At 50.6% G+C, this 22816-nt stretch overlaps 2 protein-coding genes across 6 annotated transcripts in view; both read left to right on the plus strand.

Moving 5' to 3' along the window:
* The window catches only part of LOC120367937 (uncharacterized), a 769718-nt gene that overhangs the window by 159755 nt on the left and 587147 nt on the right, over nt 1-22816 (plus strand). For 4 of the 5 annotated variants that reach the window (XR_012519294.1, XR_012519296.1, XR_012519295.1 and 1 more), the window contains exons 1-2: nt 7840-8001; nt 9479-9606. The exons of the other annotated variant lie outside the window; for it this stretch is intronic. The gene's annotated coding sequence lies outside the window, so the exon portion shown is untranslated. Of the gene's footprint in view, nt 1-7839; nt 8002-9478; nt 9607-22816 lie in introns of those variants that run through there. 5 annotated transcript variants of the gene reach the window in all.
* Nucleotides 11307-18149, plus strand: LOC104652202 (amyloid-beta A4 precursor protein-binding family A member 2-like). Its single transcript, XM_074405396.1, has 4 exons — nt 11307-11360; nt 11960-12123; nt 12332-12887; nt 17841-18149. Exons 1-4 carry the CDS (start codon nt 11307-11309, stop codon nt 17940-17942), a joined length of 876 nt encoding a protein of 291 aa, XP_074261497.1. The 3' UTR covers nt 17943-18149.

The raw sequence follows: 22816 nt of genomic DNA on the forward strand, positions 1-22816 counted from the left end.
GATCCGCCCGCCTCGGCCTCCCAAAGTGCTGGGATTACAGGCTTGAGCCACCGCGCCCGGCCTGTTTTTCTTTTTTTTACACAAGCTGATGAAGCTGTTGAGGTCTGAGACTTAGGAATCACAGTAAATTTAAGCATTAAACTCAAATTACAGTTAATAATGGAAACTCCTATTGTCTACATTTTATGTTTTTCTTTTTTTTGGTTTTGACTTTCTATTCTTATGGAGGTTTATTTTTGTTTGTACTCAATTATAATTTAATATCTTATTGCATGTGTTCTGGCTTATAAAATGCTTGAGTAGACAAAGGCAAAAATGAGGCAGAAAATGGTTAAAACAAATAATAAATAAGCCCCAAAAGTACCATTCTAGATTTTCATCTTAAATCCATTAGCTTTTCAGCTGGCAATGTAACCCAAAGAAATACACTTTATATTATTGTGGTCTAATTTCTTTCCCTAAAACATGAGGGTGTTGAGTTGGATACTGTCTGAGGTCCCTTGCACCACTAGGATTCAACCATGACATTTATGTTGATATAACTCGGTATAATATACTGAAAACATTTTATCTTAAGTAAAGGATTTCAATATGGGAAACTTTAAATCTAAAAAATATGGACCAAAAATTTCAAGAGACCCTGTGCTATAGTTTTATAAATAGCTAAATTTTAATACTATAAATTTTTTCCAAGAGAAAAATGCTAATAGTTGGTAGCTTGTAGCCATAGAACAGAAATGAGAAAAGCACTATCAGTTTTATTCTACATTTCACTTAATTTGGGAGTCACATACTAGTTTAAAAGAATTTAACACAGAGAATATCTGTGAGACATGGTATGTGTAAACAAAGAAATTGCATCTTGAGATTGATACTGCACTCCAGCCTGGGTGACAGAATGAAACTCTGAAAAAAAGAAAAGAAAAGAAAGAGAAAGAGAGAGAGGAAGGAGGGTGGGAGGGAGGAAGAAAAAGAGGGAGGGAAATCAATCAGTCACGGTGGCTCACACCTGTACTCCTAGCACTTTGGGAGGCCTAGGTGGACAGATCACCTGAGGTCAAGAGTTGGAGACAAGCCTGGCCAAAATGGTGAAACCCTGTCTCTAATAACAAACATACAAAAATTAGCCAGACATGGTAGCGGGCTTCTGTAATCCGACCTACTCAGGAGGCTGAGGCAGGAGAATCTCTTGAACCCAGGAGGCGGAGGTTGCAGTGAGCCAAGATTGTGCCACTGCATTCTAGCCTGGGTAACCAAGTAAGACTCTGTATCAAAAAATAAATAAATAAAAATAGAAAGAAACATATGAAGAAAATAAAAATTTTAAATTGAAAAGAAAATTACTTATATTTGCAGACCTTATGATTGTCTATGCAGAAAATCCAGAAGAATACACAGATACATTATTTGGTCTAGTAACAGTTTGCAGGCTTTCTGAATTCAAGATCAAGTTTTAAAAAACTATTAGCATTCCTGTACATCAGAAATAACAAATTAGAAAATGTAATAGAAAAAGAGATTCTATTCACAATAGCAACAAAATCCTGAGAATATATCTAGCAAAATGTACACAGACCTTTCACGAAGAGTATTGCTATAGCCGGAATGTGTCTCCCAAAATTCCTGTTAAAACTTAATTGCCAGGATGATAGTATTAAGAAGTGGGGCCTTTCAAAAGTGAGTAAGTCATTAGGGTGAGCTCTCAGGCATGAGATTAGTGCCTTATAAAGGGCTTGAGGTGGTGGCAAATCGGTTCCTTCTGCCTCATGAGAACATAGCATTTGTCTGCTCCAGAGGAACCAGCATTCAAGGGACCTTCTCGGAAGCAGAGAGCAGGCCCTCACTAGACACTGTACCTGCTGGAGCCTTGATCTTCTGCTTCCGAACCTCCAGAACTGAGAGAATAACTTCTGTTGTTTGTAAATTACCCAGTCTCAGGTGTTTTGCACTACAAAAAGATGAAGACAAATATAAAAATTACCCATGGACTTAAAGGAAGAACGGAAATATATGCCATATATATTATGAATGGTAGGACTTGATGTTATAAACATATTACTTCTCACTGAATTAATCTATAAAGTCAAGCAATTCGCAGACAAATCCCTATAGAGTTGTTTTTGGAACTTGACAGGCTGATCTGAAAATTCATGTAGTCATTGAGGGGCCAAGAATAGTGTAGCTGGCTGGGCTCGGTGGCTCACACCTGTAATCCCAGCACTTTGGAAGGCCGAGGTGGGCCATCATCTGAGGTCAGCAGTTTGAGACCAGCCTGACCAACATGGTGAAATCCCACCTCTACAAAAAATACAAAAATTAGCTGAGCGTGGTGGTGTGTGCCTGTAGTCCCTGCTACCTGAAAGGCTGAGGCAGGAGAATTGCTCAAACCTGGGAGGTGGAGGGGGTAGTGAGCCTGGCACGGTGGCTCAGCACACCTGTAATCCAAGCACTTTGGGAGGCTGAGAACGGGTGGATCACGAGGTGAGGAGATCAAGACCGTCCTGGCCAACACAGCGAAAACTTGTCGCCACTAAAATACAAAAAAATTGGCCAGGTGTGATGGCACATGCCTGTAGTCAGAGCTACTTGGGAGGCTGAAGCAGGAGAATCGCTTGAACCCGGGTGGCGGAGGATGCCGTGAGCTGAGATCCTGCCAATGCACTACAGCCTGGGTGACAGAGCAAGACTTCATTTCAAAAAAAAAAAAAACAACTGTGGGGAACATTCCCGTGTGAGACCCCCAAAAGGCGTGAGTCTCACTATACGGGTGAGTTTGATCCCAAACACAGTTTCCTACTGGAGGCAGTCGAGCTATCCGGAAATATAGGAACTTAAAGATGAATGATCAGTTTCTAATATCAACCACAATATCGTTTGGGCCTAAAACTATGCGGTGCTGCTAGACCGAGTGACCCCCTGCCGGCAACCGGTTCCTGCTTTTAACCTTTTTATGACTCTTTAAGAATAAGTTTTAACCTTTACTTACCAGACTGCCTTGTACCCTAGATAATGGTTTAACTGTCGATATTTGCAAAGCAAATACCACCATAAGGGATGGCTTTGATTCCTGACTCAGAGATTCCTGAATGGGGAAGTTGAGATAAGTTGAGTCAGGAGCAGACAAAGGAAAATCTGATTAAAAGATATTCTGATGAGCAAAACCAGAAAACCTTTTCACATCTCAGTTCTAAAACAAGGTCAAACCAGAGATACCTGCAGCCAGGAGGAATAATGTTTGGATGTAAACAAGCTTTGTGAATAATGTTTGGATGCAAACAAGCTTTGTGATTACAGGAAATTCTGTTACTTTTTACAACCACTGATTGCATATCTGACTTCTCTATTGTATAGGCCATGTGAGGTATACATTTGCATTTCCTCTTGCTATGAGGTAAATCAGAGCCAAGAAAGTGTATTTATTCCTGGCCTTTGAAAAATAAAATTTGCTGTTTAGGCACAGCCTATCAGCCCTCCGGATGCCTCGCTTTCTCTCTCTCTGTCTTTATTATTTTTCCAGGCGCACTCCCTCTTCCAGGTATTGGGACCCTCTTGCAGGTCGAGAGACCCCCGGCAGACGTGCCTACCGGTCCCGGACGGTCCCCGACAAAAAACAGTGTAGCAGACACTGTTGGTGCCATCCCCATAGCCCTCAGCATTGCCAGCCACGTACATGATGCCAGGGGCTGATGCCTTTGAGAGCACCCTCAGTGTATTCATCATGCCTTTTCATTTCCTGATGTGTTGACAGCTGGGGCCTTGCTGATCCTGGAGAGACTGCTCCTCCCAGGGCAAGCCAGTTCCTAGAGGCAGTAACGGACTCGCCTGCAAGTGCACCTTCCATCTGCAAACCAGCCAATCGAAAGCCCATACCCCCAACCACCTCCTTCATCGGGCTCTTACACTGGGCTGCTGTCCATCTACCCTCATCACCCCAGGGCCGTGAACCAGACAACTAGGGACAGCCCTAAGCCCCAGAGCTGAGCAAAATTATTCAAACTATTCATAGCTAATCCTGTGCTTGCTTACCCTGCCTTGCCTTGCCTTTCCATTGGATGCCATAAATAAAGCTCTTGCCTATGTTTTCCCCTAGCTCCTTTGACTTCTTGACTGACCCTGGTGCCTCCCTATGTATCCCTGCACAGCATGCCATGGCACTTATTTCTAGGGACCTGAGTATGAAAAACTCCTTCCTTCCGGACAGTCATTTCCATATCTGTGTGTCTTAGTATACCCGATTAAAGTAAATCTTGTGTCCATTTTAAAACATCCATGAGGAATGTGAGTTGGTGGATAAATATGGCAGCTTGGATAAATACAGCAGCTTCCCCTCCCCTAGCTGCAGTATTTTTGAAGGGCCTAGTGAGATTGAGCTCCAGTTACCCTTTGTGGCAACCTGCTTATAAATGCACCATCTGTTGGCTTTCTTCCCTTCCCTATCTCACTTCCTACCCTCTTACCTGTGCTTCTTCAAAGTACCTTCTTAACAAATGCTTGTACCTGAATTCTTGACTCAGGCTCTGCTTCTAGCAGAATCTTAAATGAAGATATTTTCAAAGAATAAGAATGGCATAGAGGTCGGTGGGTAATGGAAGGTTGAAGATTTGTGTGCATACTATGATGGCAAAGGAATTAGGACAGTGAACTGTTCAGGGGACGCACAAATCAGTCACTGGAAGAGAAGAGGAACCCAGCAAAAGACCCATGACATATGGAAACTACAAATGAGACAGAAGTTGCCTTGTAGATTATTGGGGAAAGGACGGAATATTCTACAAATGGTGTTTGCACAATTGATTATCCATATGCAAAGTAAATACAACTAGATTGTTCACATCATATCAAAAATAAAAGCCAGTTGATTAAAGATCTAGTTGTGAAAGGCAAAACTGAAAGCGGGCTGGGCGCGGTGGCTCACGCCTGTTGTCTTAGCACTTTGGGAGGCTGAGGCGGGCAGATCACGTGGTCAGGAGTTGATAACAGCCTGGTCAATATGGTGAAACCCCACCTCTGCTAAAAATACAAAAATTAGCCAGGCATAGTGGTGCATGCCTGAAGTCCCAGCTACTTGGAAGGGTGAGGTGGGAGAATCTCTTGAAGCCGGGAGCAGAGGTTGCAGTGAGCCAAGATCGTGCCACTGCACTGCAACCTGGGTGACAGAGTGTGACTCTGTCTCAAAAAAACAAAACAAAACCTTGAAAGCATTTAGATGGAAACATAGGGGGATATCGTTACGATTGGGGCAGTGTCTTAGTTTGGGCTGCTCTAACAAACTAAGACTAAGCCTGGGTGGCTTAAACAACAAACACTGATTTCTCCCAGTTCTGGAAGCCAGATGGCCAAGATCAGGGTGTCAGCATGGTTGGTTCTTGGGGAGGGCCCACCTCCTGGTTCACAGAAGGCCATCTTCTTGTATCCTCACATGGCAGAGAACAAGACAGGAAGCAACTCTCTTGTATCCCCCGGCTTCTTTTTCCCTCAAGGTTGTGTCTCACTCTGCTGCCCAGGTCGGAGTACAGTGGTGCAAACCCGGCTCACTACAACCTCCACCTCCTGGGTTCAAGCTGTTCTCCTTCCTCAGCTCCTGAGTAGCTGGGATTACAGGCACCTGCTACCTCGCCTGGCTAATTTTTGTATTTTAGTAGAGACAGGGTTTCACCATGTTGGCCAGGTTGGTCTCGAGTCCCTGATCTCATGATCTGCCTGCCTCGGCCTCCCTAAGTGCTGGGATTACAGGCGTGAGCCACCTCGCCCAGCCTTATTTTTTTTTTTTAAGTTTACTTTAAGTTCCTGGATACAAGTATAGAACACGTAGCTTTGTTACATGGAGGATATGTATGCCATGGTGGTTTGCTGCACCTATCAACCCGTCATCTAGGTTATAAGTCCCGCATGCATTAGCTATTTGTCCTAATGATTCTTTAAAAAGTCTCTGAATACTGGCAGTTGGTTCAAGCCCACCAGATTTGGGTCCTGAGTGAGGCTGGGGGCAGGCCTGTACCTTTATTTTTAAATTTATTTTTCATTTTTTAAAGCGATAGGGTCTTGTTCTGTCACCAAGGCTGGAGTGCAAATGGCATGATCATAGCTCACTACAAGACTTGAACTGCTGGGCTCAAGTGAGCCTTCTGCTTCAGCTTCCAAAGCATTGGGATTACAGGTGGGAGCCACTGTTCCTGGTCCTAAACCTGTACCTTTCATCCTGTGGACTGTGGACACCAGCCACTCACTCCCGGGTGCTGGGATGGGGTTTAATTTGCAGTGACTGGCCCAGAGCCTTCCCACAGGAAGATCTCAACGGAGGCAGTTGAAGGAACAGCATGCAACTTGCCTGCCCGCATGCAACTTGCCTGCCCGCACTCGTTCACACACATGGGGGTGGGGGTTTGAGGAGGTGGAGGGGGGTTGTGTGCATCAACTTCAGTCACAGCTGTCTGGTTTCCTATGGGATGTGACCACATAATGGTCAGGCAAGAAGATGACTGAATTTATCTGCTTGGAATCATTGCTTCGTGTTGCTTCCCACTGCTGGCTTTGGATGAAAGGCTGGGCCACAGGAGGCTGGTTGAACTTCGTTTTGGCCAGGTAAGCAGAATGGAAAGTAAGCAGTGAAGCTATGCTCACCTGATCTGGGAGGGGGTCACGAACCTCACTGGCCTGCCCCAGCTCTGCCTTTTGCCCTGTGGCTAGAAAGCTGCCCTACCAGGAACAGCCCCCACTGGCAGCTCTGGCCCTGGGGATTTGTGAGTGTTTGGTCGGGGCAGAGTGTGGAGAGGCCAAGTTCACACTGTATCTAACCCTAGTGCAGCTCAGGATTCAGCTTCCCCCACCCACTTCTTCTCAGGGTCCCAGCTCCGGCTCTCAAGGCAGCAGGAAAATGGGCTCTCCTCACCCGCTAGGTCCCCTGTCCTTGTTTACCCCCGATTTGGGACACAGCTTCACCTAATCCAGCCACAAGGAGAAAAGAGGGCAAATCACTCAGGGAGGGAGGGAGCTGAGCCCCTGCTCTGCCCAGACAAGGCACCCTGTGAATCTCCCACGGCTTACCACATCTACCTGGGACTCCGCGAAAGGGCCAGAGGGCCAAAGGTGACACCGGAGTCTCCAGCACCACCTTCCAGAGACCCCAGGGAATCTCTCGCTCTGTGGGGGTGGAAGACTGGCTCCCCAGGGCCCCTCGGAGGTCAAGGTCCTCTCCATTCAGGACAGCAAGGAATTCGGCCTGGAGTGAGGCCCTAGGGTTGGGGGCTAAAGCAGTACAGGTTTGGGAAACGGGGTGCTGGGGTGGTTAGAGGGAACCGGTAGGGAAGACTTGGAATCTTGCATGTACCTAGGGGAGCTGCGGCGGGGAGACAGCAGGGGACCTCTCCTGCAGGATGTGGTTTTCTGAGGCCGCGATCCCCGACGGTTCCTTGCTTTAGGGTCGCCTCCTATAATTGCGGGGTGGGGGAGTCGAGTGAGTAGGGCGCAGTGAGGCGGCCGTGGCACGGTGGGAGCCTCGTGGGACCAGACCCCTGAAGCTCCCCAGTCAGCAGGGCCAGGACTTTCCTTGGGAATCTGAGTGCTCCCCAGGGCCCGGAGCATTCGGGGGCGCCGTGCCTTCCAGTGTCTGAGCTCCAGCCCCAGTCCGGGAGACCAGCCCGGCGCACCTGGGTACGGGTGCACCCGCTCGCCCTGACGACCGTCCCAGGGGGCCAGGGCCTCGTGCGCGCCCGGCTCCCACTCATCTTCGTATTGCATCTCTTCCCGCCGCGTTGTGTCGCCCCAGTAATCCAAGAGCGGGTGAGGCGGCGTGAGCGGCTGGGGACGCGCGTCCCGCAGGCTCAGGTGAGTGCGCAAGCGCCCGATAGAGATAGCCCCGCGCGCTTGCCGTCGGCCGCTTCCAGGACGCGCCCCGAGGCTGCCACGGTGCAGAAAGCGCGAGGGGCTCGGCGCGCGCTCGCTGAGGAGCTCCGCGGCTTGGTGGGACGGTGGCGCGCTGTAGCAGCCCCGCGCCCCGGCCAGGTGAGCTGCGGGACCCAGGCTGTCTGACTCGCTGAGGGCAGCCTGCGGCCTCGCGGGGCGCCTCAGGGACCGGGACGAGTGGGGGACGCGCGTAGGTGGCTGCCCTTGTGCTGGGAGCGCTGCCCTCTGGACTCCACCGGGTTGCTGGGATCTGGAGGTGTGGCCCGGCGGACCCACTCCTCTTCTACGGCCACTTCCTCCTCCCGAGACTCACTGGCAGCTGCGGCGGAGACGAGGCGGTGGCTGTTGCATCCCGCGCGGGGCGGGGGCGCTGCCGCGACGGCCACTTGGCTGCGGCTCCGGGCGCTGTCCGGTGGGGGGCAGTGTTGCGGGAGGGAGGGCGCCCGCTCGGGTTCCCCGAGGCTGGCGGGGCCGCGGGTGCGTTCCGTGACCGGAGAAGCCGAGCCCGGATCTGGTCCCATTTTCCTTTCCTTTTATAGTAAGGCCCAGAGGGAAAAACCTTCTCCATTAAAAATCCGACACCCTGTTGCCCCTCGGCCTCAGGCGCCGGGTAGGGTGCGTGCGGCTGGGCGCGGGCTCGCCGAGGAGCCCGGCTTCGCAGCCTTGCGGGCGGCGGCGGGGCGGGGAGGGCAGCGCGCCGAAGCGGCCCCTGGCCCTGGCCAGGTAAGCTGGAGGGTCCGGGCCGCCTGACTCGCCGGCGGTGGCAACCTGGGGCCTCCAGCGCGGCTGCAGGGACGCGGATGCGTGGGGGGCGGCCGGAGGTGGCGGCCCCGGTGCTTTCGAGCGCTGCCCTGTGGAGTCGGCTGGGCTGCGGGGAGGCTGTTGCTGGGATCTGGGTTTCAGCCCAGCGGCCCCATTCCTCTCCTACCGGCCACTTCTCTCTCCCACGACCGGTGGGTGGGTGCAGCGGGCACCAGGCGGCGGCTCTCGCATCCCCGGGTTGAGTCGGGGGGGGGGTCTTGCAGCCAATGGCCACCAGGCGCCGGCTAGAGGCTCTGTCTGGGAGTGGAGGGGCACTGGCGTCCCGCCACCGGGCTGGGCGGGCCGCTGGTGCGTTCCCCTGTCCTCGCTTACGCTGGCATCAAGCCCCGGTGCCAGGCGGCAGCTGGGTTGGGGTCACCTCTGGGTTAGCTGTCCCCAGAGATCCTGAGCCCGGATCTTTGCCCCCTTCCCTTTCCCTTTATAATAAGGCCCAGAGGGAAAAACTTCTCAAACACAGCACACCCCATTGCCCCTGGGCTGCAGGCCCCGGGTTGGGGAAACGGTGGGGACCTGCCCCTGGGCCGGGCCCCTTCCCCAAGGCAGGCACTGCCTGGCAAGGCTGCTGGTGGTATATCTGTCCGCAGTTGGTGAAGGAGAACATGGAGGACAGTTTCCCCCATTCTTGGCTGTGCCAAGCCCGTCTGAAGAGTTTCTGGTTTTAATCAGAAGTGGAACAGTTTTGGTGCAGCTTATATGCTTATGTTAGTGACGAACTTGGGTGGAGATGGTGACACAGCTTGTTCTCGCCTCCTAGGCTCTCAGTGCATCCAGGATCCTGAGCTGCCAGGGGCCTGGCCACTCCTGCCCAGAGCCCTGCCTTGGCTGAGCTGTCACTGCTGCATGTCCCGGGCTGCCGGCTTGCCTTTTCTCTGCAGTGCACAGGTATGCAAGTGTGTGCATATGTACACGCACCACACACGTCATGCCCACCTCACACACCACACACATACCCCATACACAGCACACACAACACACATATCTACCCACCTCACCCTACGTACATGCCATGTCCACCTCACATACACCACACACCTACCCCATACACACCACACACATATCATACCCACCTCACACACCAGGCACACTTAACCCATATACACCATGCATCTCGTATGTACCTTGCCCACCTCACACAACCCACACACTTAACCCATCTACACCACACACACAGCACACACATATCATACTACCTCACACACACCACACACACCCCAGAGGCACCACACACATATCATACCCATGTCACACACCACATATCTGCCATGCCCACCTCAGACATACCAAACATTTAATTCTTGTACATCACATACCACACACATATGATATGCACCTCACACACACCATACACATATCATACCCACCTCACACACAATACCCCATACACACCACACACAACACGCATATCATACCCACCTCACACACCACAAACCACATATACACCATGCCTACCTCACACACACCACTTAACCCATGTACACCACACATACACCACACACCCACACACATACTTCATATACACCATGTACTCTGCACACATACTACACACCACACACCCCCTGCACACCACACACCTTATACACACACACCACACATACCACACACAGCACATAATACCATACATACACACCATAAACATTTTGTATACACCTACACACCCCATACATGCCACACACGTCACACACTTCATAAATACCACACACAGCACACCACACTGCCCGTACGTATTACATCACCTATACAATGCACCACCTTACACACAGGCAACTTACACTACACAGATACCATACACACCACACAATATCATACATACATACACCATACACATCTTTTACACACTGCATACACACCAGGCACACAAAACATACACACTCAACCCTTCCACACATCATGCTCCACTCATGCCATAAATACATCACGGACACCACATACCACACACCATATACAGTACACTGCACACACCACACCCTCAAGGACTCCCTGCCACCCCTCCCCCACACACACTACATACTTTCTACCCACACCACACACACACATATCTCATGCACATACCACACAGCTCTTGCCACACAAGCCACTCATTGAATGAAATGGAATGATTCAGTTTTTCCAAAATTTATACTGCCCATCTGCGAGGCCACAGCTATCCCGGCCAGCGCATACCCTGGTCCTGCCCTCCCTTGGGTCAGCGCTGCCTCCTGTGTTTCTGGTGTCTCTGGCTATGCCCTGGGGCGTGCCCATGTCCCTGTCGCCTGGGAGGCTGCCCCTCTCCCCCTGTGGCCACCTTCCTGGAGGAGACTGGCCTGTTTGCCACCTCTCATGACGCCCAGAGTGGCGGCTGGTGTGGGAAATCCTGCTTCCTCCCCTCGGTGTCTGCCCGTCCCCATGGGTTGTTTTGTCTCAGTGCTGATGTCTCCCCAGCTAGAGGAGGAGACCCTCAAAGGTGCACAGGTGGGTTTGATTATAATGCTGGTGAATAATAAAATGCGATTTGGTAAAAGACTCAACCAGTACAAACATCTTTAATAAAGTAAAATGTGCAAGCTCCCTCTGCTCCCACCTCTTTCCTCCCCTCCCCAGCGGACATGGCTGACGAGCCTTTGCGGGGGCTCCCCATTTCTGTGTGCCTTTGTGTCCATGTATGGGCTGGGAAGTGTGTATGTATTGTCTAGCCATCTTGACGAACCTGGAACTGGGATCTGCACACGTGCGCTGAATGTAGCTTACTTGACATTTTCCCTCCAAAACAGGCCTTTAAGATCCTTCACTGTAGTGCGCGTTGCCCTGCCTCTTTGAAAATGTCGTCGACTCCTGCAGCACACAAAGTCTGCCGTCCTTTATTTAACCATTCTTTATTTATGAGTACTTAGGTCGTTTTCAGTTTTTTAAAAGATTGCTGCAGTGAAAATCTTTAGCTGTCGTTTCCCATTGCTGTGGGAGAGCGTGGTCGGAGGCGCCGTGAGGGTGGAGTGGCCTCATGCGTAGCCAGGCTTTGTCCTTCCCAGTGAGTGTTCCTTCTGCAGTGGCTGCCTCCGGGAGATGATGGCTATGAGAGTATCTGCCGCGGCCCACTAGAAGTGTGAGAGTGCGAGGAGCGGCATGTTGGACCACAGGGTGAGGCTGGCCCCTGTACCCCACAGCCAGGAGCGAAGACATGGATCTGCCCTTGGAGGACTGTGTGCCCAAGGGCCTGGAACTGGCCACCCTACGGCCAGAGAGCCCCATGCCCGAGGAGTAGGAGTGCCAAAACCGCAGCCCTGATGGGGACTCCATTTACAATACCTCCGAGGAGGAAGACTATGATGCAGGCCTCCCCGAGAAGGAAGAGGGCATCACCTGCTACACCTGCTACTGCCCGGAGGATGACAGCTACCTGGAAGGCATGGGCTGCAACGGGGATGAGTATCTGGTCCATGGCACTCACCCCGTGGACACAACACATGCCAGGGGCATCCACACAACATGCCTCTTAACTGGACCAGTGAAGAGCTCTGCTCCCATTAGAACTACAAGGCACCCAGCACCTCTCACCGCCTTGCTTCAGCATCTGTGGGGGCTGTACCAGGAGGTCCCTTCCTCTCGGGCCCCTCTGCTGCCTTCTCTGAGACAGGAGAATCCTACTCTGGGACAGGAGAGGAGTGGCTAGACTTGGCGGGCCTGCACCCCCACGGCTACTGTGCTCAGGGCAGCCAGGACTACCCAGATGGCTAACTGCCCATCATGGAGGACGAGCCCTCTGTCCTGGAGGCCCACGAACAGGAAGAAGATGGCCACACTACTGTCCCAGCAAAGAGGGCTACCAGGACTGCTACCCCACAAAGGCCAATGGGAACACCGGTGCCTCCCACTACCACCTGAGGCATGGGGGCGGGGACATGGAGGACCAGGAGGAGGACATCGACCTGATCGTGGCCAAGATCAAGAGGAACCTGAGTGTGACCAGCATCACCAGTGCCAGTGAGGCCAGCATGGGCCTGAGCCCACATCTGGGGACTCTGAAGAGGCCTGCCTGCCCAGGAAGGCCAGCTGCAGCCCCAGCAGGCACGAAGAGAAACCGAAGTCACCGAACCTCCCTCCTGAGGTCAGGCACCATGAAGACCCCCCAGAGAGGCTTCAAGCCCAAGACTAGGACCCCAGAGGAGAGGCTGAAGTGGCCTCACAAGCAGGTAGGACTCTCCTGTCCCGGAGGAGGGAGCAGAGGGGCCTGAGAGCAAGGGACCTGGGACCTGGCTCTGCATCTCTTCTTACAGAGGTGCTGATCCATCATGAGGGTTCCACCCTCCTGACCTAATGACCTCCCAAGGGCCTCACCTCCTAACACCATTACACTGGAGGCTAGGATTTCAACATGTAAATTTTGAAAGGACGCATTCAGTCCATAGTACATAGAAAGTAATTTCTTAAAGTACTGAAAGTGGCTGGGCGTGGTGGTTCATGCCTGTAATCCCGCAGGAGGATTGTTTGAGCCCAGGACTTCCAGACCAGCCAGGGTAACATCACAAGACCCTGTCTCTCTCCCTCCCTCCCTCTCTCCCTCTCTCTTTCTCTGTCTCTCTCTCCCCCTCTCTCCACACACACACCCACACACACACCCACACACCAGCTAATTTTGTGTGTGTGTATACACATATATATGTATATATATACACACACACACGCACACACAATTAGCTTATTGGTCCGCTGCGTGCCTGTAGTCCTGGCTACTCAGGAGACTAAGAAGAGAGGATCACTGGAGGCCAGGAATTTGAGGCTGCAGTGAGTTGTGATTGAGCCACTGCACTCCTGCCTGGGCAGCAAAGTGAGACTCTGTCTCTAAAGCAAAAAATATTAAAAGCATAAGCTCAAAAGAAAAGTGGTAGATTTGATTTCACCAAAGTATTTAGACTTGTATTCAACCAAACATATCGCAAACAAAATTTAAAGAGAAACCGTAGATCAGGAGCAGGTATTTGTAATTCATATAATCACCAAAGGATACTTATGTAGAATATTTAAGGAATTCTTATGAACTAATTTTTTTTTTTTTTTTTTGAGACGGAGTTTCGCTCTTGTTACCCAGGCTGGAGTGCAATGGCGCGATCTCGGCTCACCGCAACCTCCGCCTCCTGGGTTCAGGCAATTCTCCTGCCTCAGCCTCCCTAGTAGCTGGGACTACAGGCACGTGCCACCATGCCCAGCTAATTTTTGTATTTTTAGTAGAGACGGGGTTTCACCATGTTGACCGGGATGGTCTCAATCTCTTGACCTCGTGATCCACCCGCCTCGGCCTCCCAAAGTGCTGGGATTACAGGCGTGAGCCACCGCGCCCAGCCATAAACTAATATTTTTAAAAGCCTGCCAACCAAAAGAAAAGTGGGCAAACAATATGAACACATAATTCATAGAAAAGTTGGCCGGGCATAGTGGCTCAAGCCTGTAATCCCAGCACTTTGGGAGGCCAAGGCGGGTGGATCACAAGGTCAAGAGATCGAGACCATCCTGGTCAACATGGTGAAACCCCGTCTCTACTAAAAATACAAAAAAATCAACTGGGCATGGTGGTGCGTGTCTGTAATCCCAGCTACTCCGGAGGCTGAGGCAGGAGAATTGCCTGAACCCAGGAGGCAGAGGTTGCGGTGAGCCGAGATCACGCCATTGCACTCCAGCCTGGGTAACGAGCGAAACTCCGTCTCAAAAAAAAAAAAAAAAAAGTTAACTTGGCCAGGCATGGTGGTTCATACCTGTGCCTGTGATCCCTGCACTTCGGTAGGCCAAGGTGGGCAGATCACCTGAGGTTGTCAGGAATTTAAAACTAGCCTGGCCACCATGGTGAAACCTCGTCTCTATTTAAAAAAAAATTAGCCGGCCATGATGGCATGTACCTGTAGTCCCAGGTACTTGAGATGCTGAGCTGTGAGAATTGTTTGAACCCAGGAGGCGGAGGTTGCAGTGAGCTGAGATTGTGCCACCATGTACCAGCCTGGGAAGCAGAGCAAGATTCCGTTTTGAAAGAAAAAAGAAAAGGAAACTTGAATGGTCTGATCTGCAAACATAGCAAGAGGTTTAGCATCAATAGGAATGAGGGAATTGGACATAGAAATGACAAGGAGAGGGTGGGCGCAGTTATCCTAGCACTTTGGGAGGTTAAGGCAGGTGGATCATGAGGTTAAGAGATGGAGACCATCTGGCCAACATGGTGAAACCCCGTCTCTAGTAAAAATACAAAAATTAGCCGGGCATGGTGGTGCATGGCTATAATCCCAGCTACTCGGGAGGCTGAGGCAGAAGAATCGCTTGAACCAGGGAGTCAGAGGTTGTAGTGAGCAAGGTTGCACTGCAGCCTGAGACAGAGTGAGACTCTGTCAAAAAAAAAAAAAAGTTCACCAAAAAAAGTAAGTTTTGAGTAATATGTACAAGTCACATATCATATATAACAAATAGGACATACCCATTATTAGCTAACATTTAAAAATATGTTTAAAGACATCCACATGAGTAGCAGAACTATAAAATATTACACAGGAGTGATGAACTCTAAATTCAGAGGAGTGGGTACCTTTAGGGACTGGTAGCAGAATAAGCCTGTCGCGGTAGGTTCTAGGGGCTTTATTAATATATAAGTTTGCTTTAGTTCATGAAACAAGAAAAAGTCTGAAGCAAGTATCACTACCTATGAGTATGTTCTGATAACCCCAGAGAGTGGTACCCAGGTGTTTGGCATATGGGCTCCTACAGATTTACGTATGTTTGAAATATTTGTTTATTTACTTATTCTTGAGACCGAGTCTTGCTTTGTTACCCTTGACTCACTGCCACCTCCACCTCTGGAGTTCAAGTGATTCTCCCACCTTAGCCTCCAGAGTAGCCAGGTTGACAGGCTCATGCAACCATGCCGGGGTAATTTTTCTGTTTTTAGTAGAGACGGGTTTCACCATGTTGACTAGACTGGTCTTGAACTGAACTCAAGTGATCCACCTCTCTCAGCCTCCCAAAGTGATGGGGTTATAGGCCTGAGCCACTGCACCTGCCTTGGAATATTTGATAATATATTTTATTTTGTTTTAAGGAGTGCCTTTTGGTAAGTGTGCCCAGGAGGAGGATGGCTGTGGAGATGTGCAGGCACCCTCCTTGCTGTGCACCCAGCCCCGTGTCTCGTCTAGGCAGGCCCCAGCTGCAGCTGAGCAATTGTCCACAGGCCAGACAGGCTGACGTCCTGGCCTGGGCTCTGCCCATGACTGCCGTGTGCCCTTTTTGCAGTTGCTTGGCAGTGGGTGAGCCCAATTTGCTCCACCAACTGAAGTCCAGGCTGCGATGGTGCTGGCCACAGAGAACAGAGGTAGTGGCCTGAGACCTACCGCAATTCACAGCAGGAGTCAGAGTCCGATTTCCCAGTCCGCAGTGTGAGAAGGTGGATCTCGTGGTCTTCAAGGATTCAGTTAGCTCTGTTTCCCTCGGCCCAGGGTTTGTCCCGATGCCTGTGACTGATGCCCTGGGCTCCAGTCTCTCTAAGCAAGGGAGCAAAGCTGAGCAGAAGTCGGTTTCCACATTCCTGGCTTTTCACCCCCATCCTGAGCTTCCTCTCTCTGGCTTCCCCCTCAGTTCTGGTGCCCCTTGAGGAGGGGCTTCCCAGAGGAAGAGTTGGCCAAAAGGGGCCTTTATGTGTGATGTGGAAGGTGGAGAGAAAGGCAGCCGTTGCTGTCTGGAGTCAGCCATGGCCGTCCCCAGTGTCACTGGCCAGGTCTAGGTCCGTTCTGCCTGTGCACAGCAAGTCCATCATTGTGACATGGGTTTTGCAAAAGAAAAAAGATGGATGCACAAGGCAGCCAGAGGAGGAGGCAGAACAGCTCTCAAATCCACCTCAGCGGTAAGGCTGGGGTTTGTTTCCAGGTTAGGGAAGTGTGATGCTCTAAGATGTGGAGGGAGGTGATTGGCAGTGGGGAAAAAGGAAGTAATAGGTTCATTTTGTGCAGAGCAGGCCTGGCATGATGGCTTATGCCTGTAATCCCAGAACTTTGGGAGGTGGAGGCAGGTGGATCACACAGGAGATCAAGACCATCCTAACATAGTGAAACCCCATCTCTACTAAAAATACAAAAAATTAGCCAGGCGTGGTGGCACATGCCTGTAGTCCCAGCTACTCTGGAGGCTGAGGCAGGAGAAATGCTTGAACCTGGGAGGCAGAGGTTGCAGTAAGCCAGGGTTGCACTACTGCACTCCAGCCTGGGCGACAGAGCCAGACTGTGTCTCAAAAACAAATGTTCAGAGGAAGGCAGTGTAAGGCTCTTGTCAGTTTCCTGGTACTTCCTTAGCCATGTAGCTTTTGTTCTTGTGGTTACAATGTGGCTGCTGTTTTTCCAGGCCTTGGATTGCCTTCCTGGGATGGAAAGAGGGAAGGTTCAAAGGCCAAGTCTGTCTCTTTTTAGGTGAAAACCATAGATTTCTCAAAAGTTTTAAGATTATACTTCAATTTTTATCTTTCAGCTGCAAATAAGTTGTGTCATTATTCTCAACTGCAGGAGTGTTTAACTGGGAATGTTGCTTCCTCCCTGCCAGCTTGGTTTTCAAATTTATGAATGGGTACTGAATTTTATCAATTGCTCTTTTCTTTGTTGATTGAGCATTTTTTTTCTTATCTTTTTACGTTGATAAAGTAGCCTACAGTGATTGGCTTTTGAATGCTAACTAACATTGCATTTCTGGAATTCAGTCAACTTGGTTGTGATGTATGATCAACCCCATTTTATATGTGGTTGAAATGGGTTTGCTCATAGTTCATTTCGTAGTTTTGTGCTTACACATTCACAAGAGGAGGTGGAGTGTAAGTTTCCTTTCTGGTGATGTCCTGCTGGGTTTCAATATGAAATATTAAGACTATGCTGGTGAAACAATTTGGAAACTGTTTCTTCTCCTATTTCTGACAGTATATGTAAGATGTGTGCTATTTCTTCCTTAAGCATTTGTAAAGAATTCACTTAATAGGCCATGTGAGACTAGTTTTCTTTATAAGGTTTTTAATTACAGGTTCAGTTACACATATGTGACTATTCATTTTCCTAAGCCATGTTTGCTGAATGAATTTGTTCATTTTATCTCAAATTTCAAAGTTCTAATATTTATTTATCTTTTTTTTTTTTGAGATGGAGTCTCATTCTGTCGCCATACTGGTACAATCTCGGCTCACTGCAACCTCCACCTCCCAGGTTCCAGCGATTCTCCTGCCTCAGCTTCCTGCCGAGTAGCTGGGACTACAGGCGCGCATCACCACACCCAGCTAATTTTTTGTGTTTTTAGTAGAGACGTGGTTTCACCATGTTGGCCAGGATGGTCTCAATCTCCGGACCTCATGATCCACCTGCATAGGCCTCCCAAAGTGCTGGGATTACAGGCATGAGCCACCGTGCCTGGCCTCATTTATCCTTTTAATATTAATAAGGTCTGCAGTTAGAGTTTGTGTCTCTTGTCTTGTTTTTTGGTTTGTTTTTTTGAGGCAGAGCCTCACTTTGTCGTCTGGGCTGGAGTGCAATGGCGAGATCTTGGCTCACTGCTCCTCAGCCTCCCGGTTCAAGCAATTCTCCTGCCTCAGCCTCCCCAGTAGCTGAGGCTATAGGCACCTGCAGCCACACCCAGCATGAGCCACGGCGCCTGATCCTACTTCTTTTTGAGAAACAGTTGGTCTGTCACTAGGCGCCAGGCTGGATTGCAGTGGTGCCATCTCTGCTCACTGCCAACCTCTGCCTCCTGGGTCCAAGCAGTTCTGCCTCAGCCTCCTGAGTAGCTGAGACTACAAGCATGCCCCACCATACCCAGCTAATTTTTGTATTTTGATAGAGACAGGGTTTCACTATGTTGGCCAGGATGGTCTCAATCTTGACCTTGTTATCTGCCTGCCTTGCTCTCCCAAAGTGCTGGGATTACAGGTGTGAGCCATTGCACTGGCCTTTTTGTTAAATTTTTAAGCCCATTTAATGGATTCCCCTCAGTTCTGGGATTGGCCTCCAGAAGTGCTGGATTACAGGCGGGCCATTCCGGGCCCCACGCCTTTCGGGGCTCCAGCCCTGGTTCCGGATACCAGCTCAGGGACTGGTCTGGGTACACCTGCCCGCTCTGCTGACTGTCCCAGCGCCAGGGCCAGGGGGCACAGGGCCTTCCACACATTTGGCGTTGTCACAGCTTTATCTTCCCTCTCTTCCCACTGCTCATTGTTTCTGGGAAGCTTTTCCAGCTCCAATGATGGAAGAGGTGAATGAGCGCCTCTGGTGAGGGGAAGCAGTGGGCACAGGGCGATGGGTCAGGGGCCGCAGGTGAGTGCTCGTGCACTCAGTAGAGGTGGCCCTGAGGGCTTGCCATGCTGCCCTTTAGCTTGGGGGCTCCTTAGCAGTTGCTGGGCCATTGTTAGTTGCAGTGTGTGGCTCTGCGCGGGTTAGTCAGGAACTAGGCTTCCCGGACTGAGCGAGTGGCGGGCGTCTTAGGCAGAACACTGGAACAGCCCCACGCTCTGTCCAGGTGAGCTGGGGGGCCCGGGCTATCTGACTTGCTGGCTTTACCCGCAGGGTAGACGCGTGGGTACCCAGACAAGATGGGGTGACGCAGAACCTGCGGCCAGAGCGCTCCGGCCGTGGGGCTGCGGGGCGGCCATTGCTAGGGTCCGGGGGTGCAGCCTGGCAGCCCCTTCCCCCTCCCACGGCCAGCGGGTGGAGGCAGCAGGGATCAGGAGGCGGCTCTCACATCTCAGGCAGGGGGCGCCGCAGCAAAGGGCCACCAGGCACCAGCAAGAAGCACTGTCAGGGGGTGCCCAGGCACCCTCTCAGGTCCCGCCAGACTGGCCTGGCAGCTGGTGCATTCGGTGGCCCCGCTTGGCGCTGGCATAAAGTCCTGGTGCTCAGGCATCAACTGGATTGGGGTCGCCTATGGGTTTAGTGCCCCCGAGGGACTCGAGCCCGGATCTTCACCCCCTTCCCTTTCCCTTTAAAACAAAGCCCAGAGGGAAAAGCTTCTCAAACACCCAGTTGCTCCTGGGCTGCAGGCTCCGGGTTGGGGGCCCCTTTCCCACAGCAGAAACTGTCTGGCAAGGCTGCTGGCGGAAGTCTGGCTGCAGACGGTGAAGGAGAACATTGAGGCCCCTGGTCCCGAAGTAGGACTCTGCGGACCGGGCAGTTGGGCCTCGGTGTGCCCAGGCCTGGATGAACTTTTTTTCCTGGCCAGATGTGGAGGGAGGATGAGGGTGGGGACACCTGCGATGGGCCTGCCCTGCGGGACCCCAGTGAAGAGCAGAGCCTTAAGAGGAGCCTGCCAGTGTTAACTTAGTATTTACTGGAAGGAGGAAAGCTTATTTTTTCAGATATGTTTAAATAAGACCTGGCAGGGACCAGAGGTACATCTTGGTTGAGCACAGTCAGCTCCTAAACGGGCATGCAGAGGGTCAAGCACCCCAAACTCCACATCAGGCGTCTGGCACTTTTTTGGGGGCGGGGGAGTGGGGAGCTAAACTGCCTTTGGCCTCTTCAGCCTCCTTTGCCTCTCTTTGTTGTTGTTCGTTTGTTGTTTTTTGTTTTTCTATTTTCTGATCTCTTTGAGAAAGGACAGAGATTTTAGAAATTAGGACCTGAGAGCTCTGCAGGTTGATTGAAGCGGGACAGATTTTCCTAAGGTGCAACTTGGTAGGTGCCTGGATCCTGCAGGTGGCTTTTTCTCAGGCCTCTGGGTCAGGGTCTCTCCATTGTGATGAGGCAGGGGTTTCTCCTCCCAGGAGGTGTGGCCACTATGTAGGAGACAGAATCTGTGTTTCCAAGTTCGAAGCATCCAGGATGCCCTTCCCTCTGCACTCACTCCTAGGTGACCTTGGGGGCTGCCTTTCCCTGCAACCTGGGTTGGAGAGGGTCTCCTGAACTTAGGATTTCTTGGCAAGAGGGCTGGGGTGACATGGACATGGAACCTGCTGGGGCTCCAGGCAGTGTCCAGGGTGTGAGTGGATAAAGCTGGACTTGTGGCTGTGTGCCGGCAGCCATCCCTTGGTGGGTGCTAGCAGCACTGGCAGGGGGGCCCTTGGAGTGGGCTCCATGGCTAGGCTGGGACTGGGTGATGGCACTAGTGATGGGGCACCAGTCTTCCCTCTCATTTGTTAGGAAGGGAGGTCTGTGCCTCTCCCCACTGTCCAGCTCCTGGGCTCTCAGGCTGGGAGAAGCTACTGGCTGAGTCCCATGGGGTGTGAGTGTGTGTGAGCAGTAGAGGTGGGGTGGACAGGATGCTGGAAGGAGGTTAAGCTCTTCCTTCCACCTTCCCCCAGCCCCTGGCAGCCACCATTCTACTGTCTGTCTTTATGTTTTTTTGAGATGGAGTTTCGCTCTTGTTGCCTAGGCTGGAGTGCAATGGTGCGATCTCAGCTCATGGCAATCTCCAGCTTCCGGGTTTAAGTGATTCTCCTGCCTTAGCCTCCCGAGTAGCTGGGATTACAGGTGCCTGCCACCACACTGGGCTAATTTTTTGTGTTTTTAGTAGAGATGGGGTTTCACTATGTTGATCAGACTAGTCTCAAACTCCTGACCTCAGTCGATCTACCCACCTCGGCCTCCCACAGTGCTGGGATTACAGCCATTAGCCACCGCACCCGGCCTCTACTTTCTATCTCTGTGAGTTTGACGACTCTAGGTGCCACATCTGAGTGGAATCATGTAGTCATTTTTCGTTTTGAAACTGGCTTTCTTTCACTTTGCATGATGTCTTCAAGCCCCATCTGTGTTGTAGCATGCATCAGAATTAACTTCCTTCTTAGGGCTGATTACTGTCCCCATTGTATGGATAGAAGACGTTTTGTTTGCTGTTCATACCTCAGACATCAAGAATATCTCACATAGTAGAAAGAATCAAAGAAGCCTGTGAGGACTTCATCTTGGCTGTTCATGCTCTCTGCGCCTCCACCCTTAGTGAGAGTTAGGTGGACAGCCTGAAGTTACCTGCTCATCCTGCATGGAGCAGATCAGCCAGGTGCTGGGCGCAGAGGATGCAACCTGGAGCAGGAGCCGGCTCCTGCCCTCAGAGTGCGGCAGTGACATGCCATGTTAGTGCCAGCCTCTCTGGGGCTTTGTAAAGTGAAGAAAAGAGCCCGTATCCATCCTGAAGGCTTTGTGACCACAGGCCTTCTAATGGAAGCTTCTGTGTTCCCAGAGTTAGGTGAGAGCTCTTGGAAGGATCTCTTTTACCCCAGGTCTGCTAAGAATGGAAAGCCCCTCTGCATGACTGTGACTGTGACTGCAGTAGCTGGTGCGATCATCTGGTCATTTACACCAGAGCCTGGGAGTTCGTGGCCTGCCAAGCTCACCTCTCATACTGAGATGCCAATAAATAACTATCCAAAGTTGATACCCAGAAAGAGTTTTTAAAATAGAGAGGTGGAAAATAGCCACCAGTAGAATTAAAATCAGAAATAATGAGAAGGTTGGCCAGTGGAGTTGGTAAGTCCAGATTGGGGAATGTGATGTTTCTTTATAAGCTTTTTCAGCATTTGCTTACTTTGGTGTAAGTGAAAGAATTGTGTCATTTTTCTGAGGGCCATGTATAGCAAAGGACTCACCATCTGTCAGACACATGGGTCAGTTTTCCAGTGTGTCTGACATTCATAAAGAAGAATGAGGTCATGTCCTTCACAGGAACATGGATGGAGCTGGAGGCCATTATCCTTAGCAAACTAAGGAATAGAAACCAAATTCTGCATGTTCTCATGTAAAAGAGGGAGCTAAATGATAACACATGGACGCAAAGAGGAGAACAACAGGCACTGAGGATGAAGGGTTGGAGGAGGGAGAGGAACAGAAAAATCTAACTATCGGGTACTAGGCTTAGTACTTGGGTTAAGAAATAACCTGTACAGTAAAAACCCCCATGACAAAAATTTACCTATATAACAAACCTGCACATGCACCCCGAACCTAAAATAATTTTTTAAAATTGTTTTTTTTTAAAAAAAAAATAATACATTACATCCATCGTTGAAGAGTGAATGGTGAATCATTTACTTTGGACTTTTGTTACTGATTCCATTTAAACCCAGAAATGCATCTCAGTTCTGTCCTGTACATTCACTGTCTTTATTCCTACTAATAGTTGCCTGTATTTCCAA

The sequence above is a fragment of the Saimiri boliviensis genome, chromosome 9 (assembly GCF_048565385.1).
Source record: "Saimiri boliviensis isolate mSaiBol1 chromosome 9, mSaiBol1.pri, whole genome shotgun sequence".
Taxonomy (NCBI): domain Eukaryota; kingdom Metazoa; phylum Chordata; class Mammalia; order Primates; family Cebidae; genus Saimiri; species Saimiri boliviensis.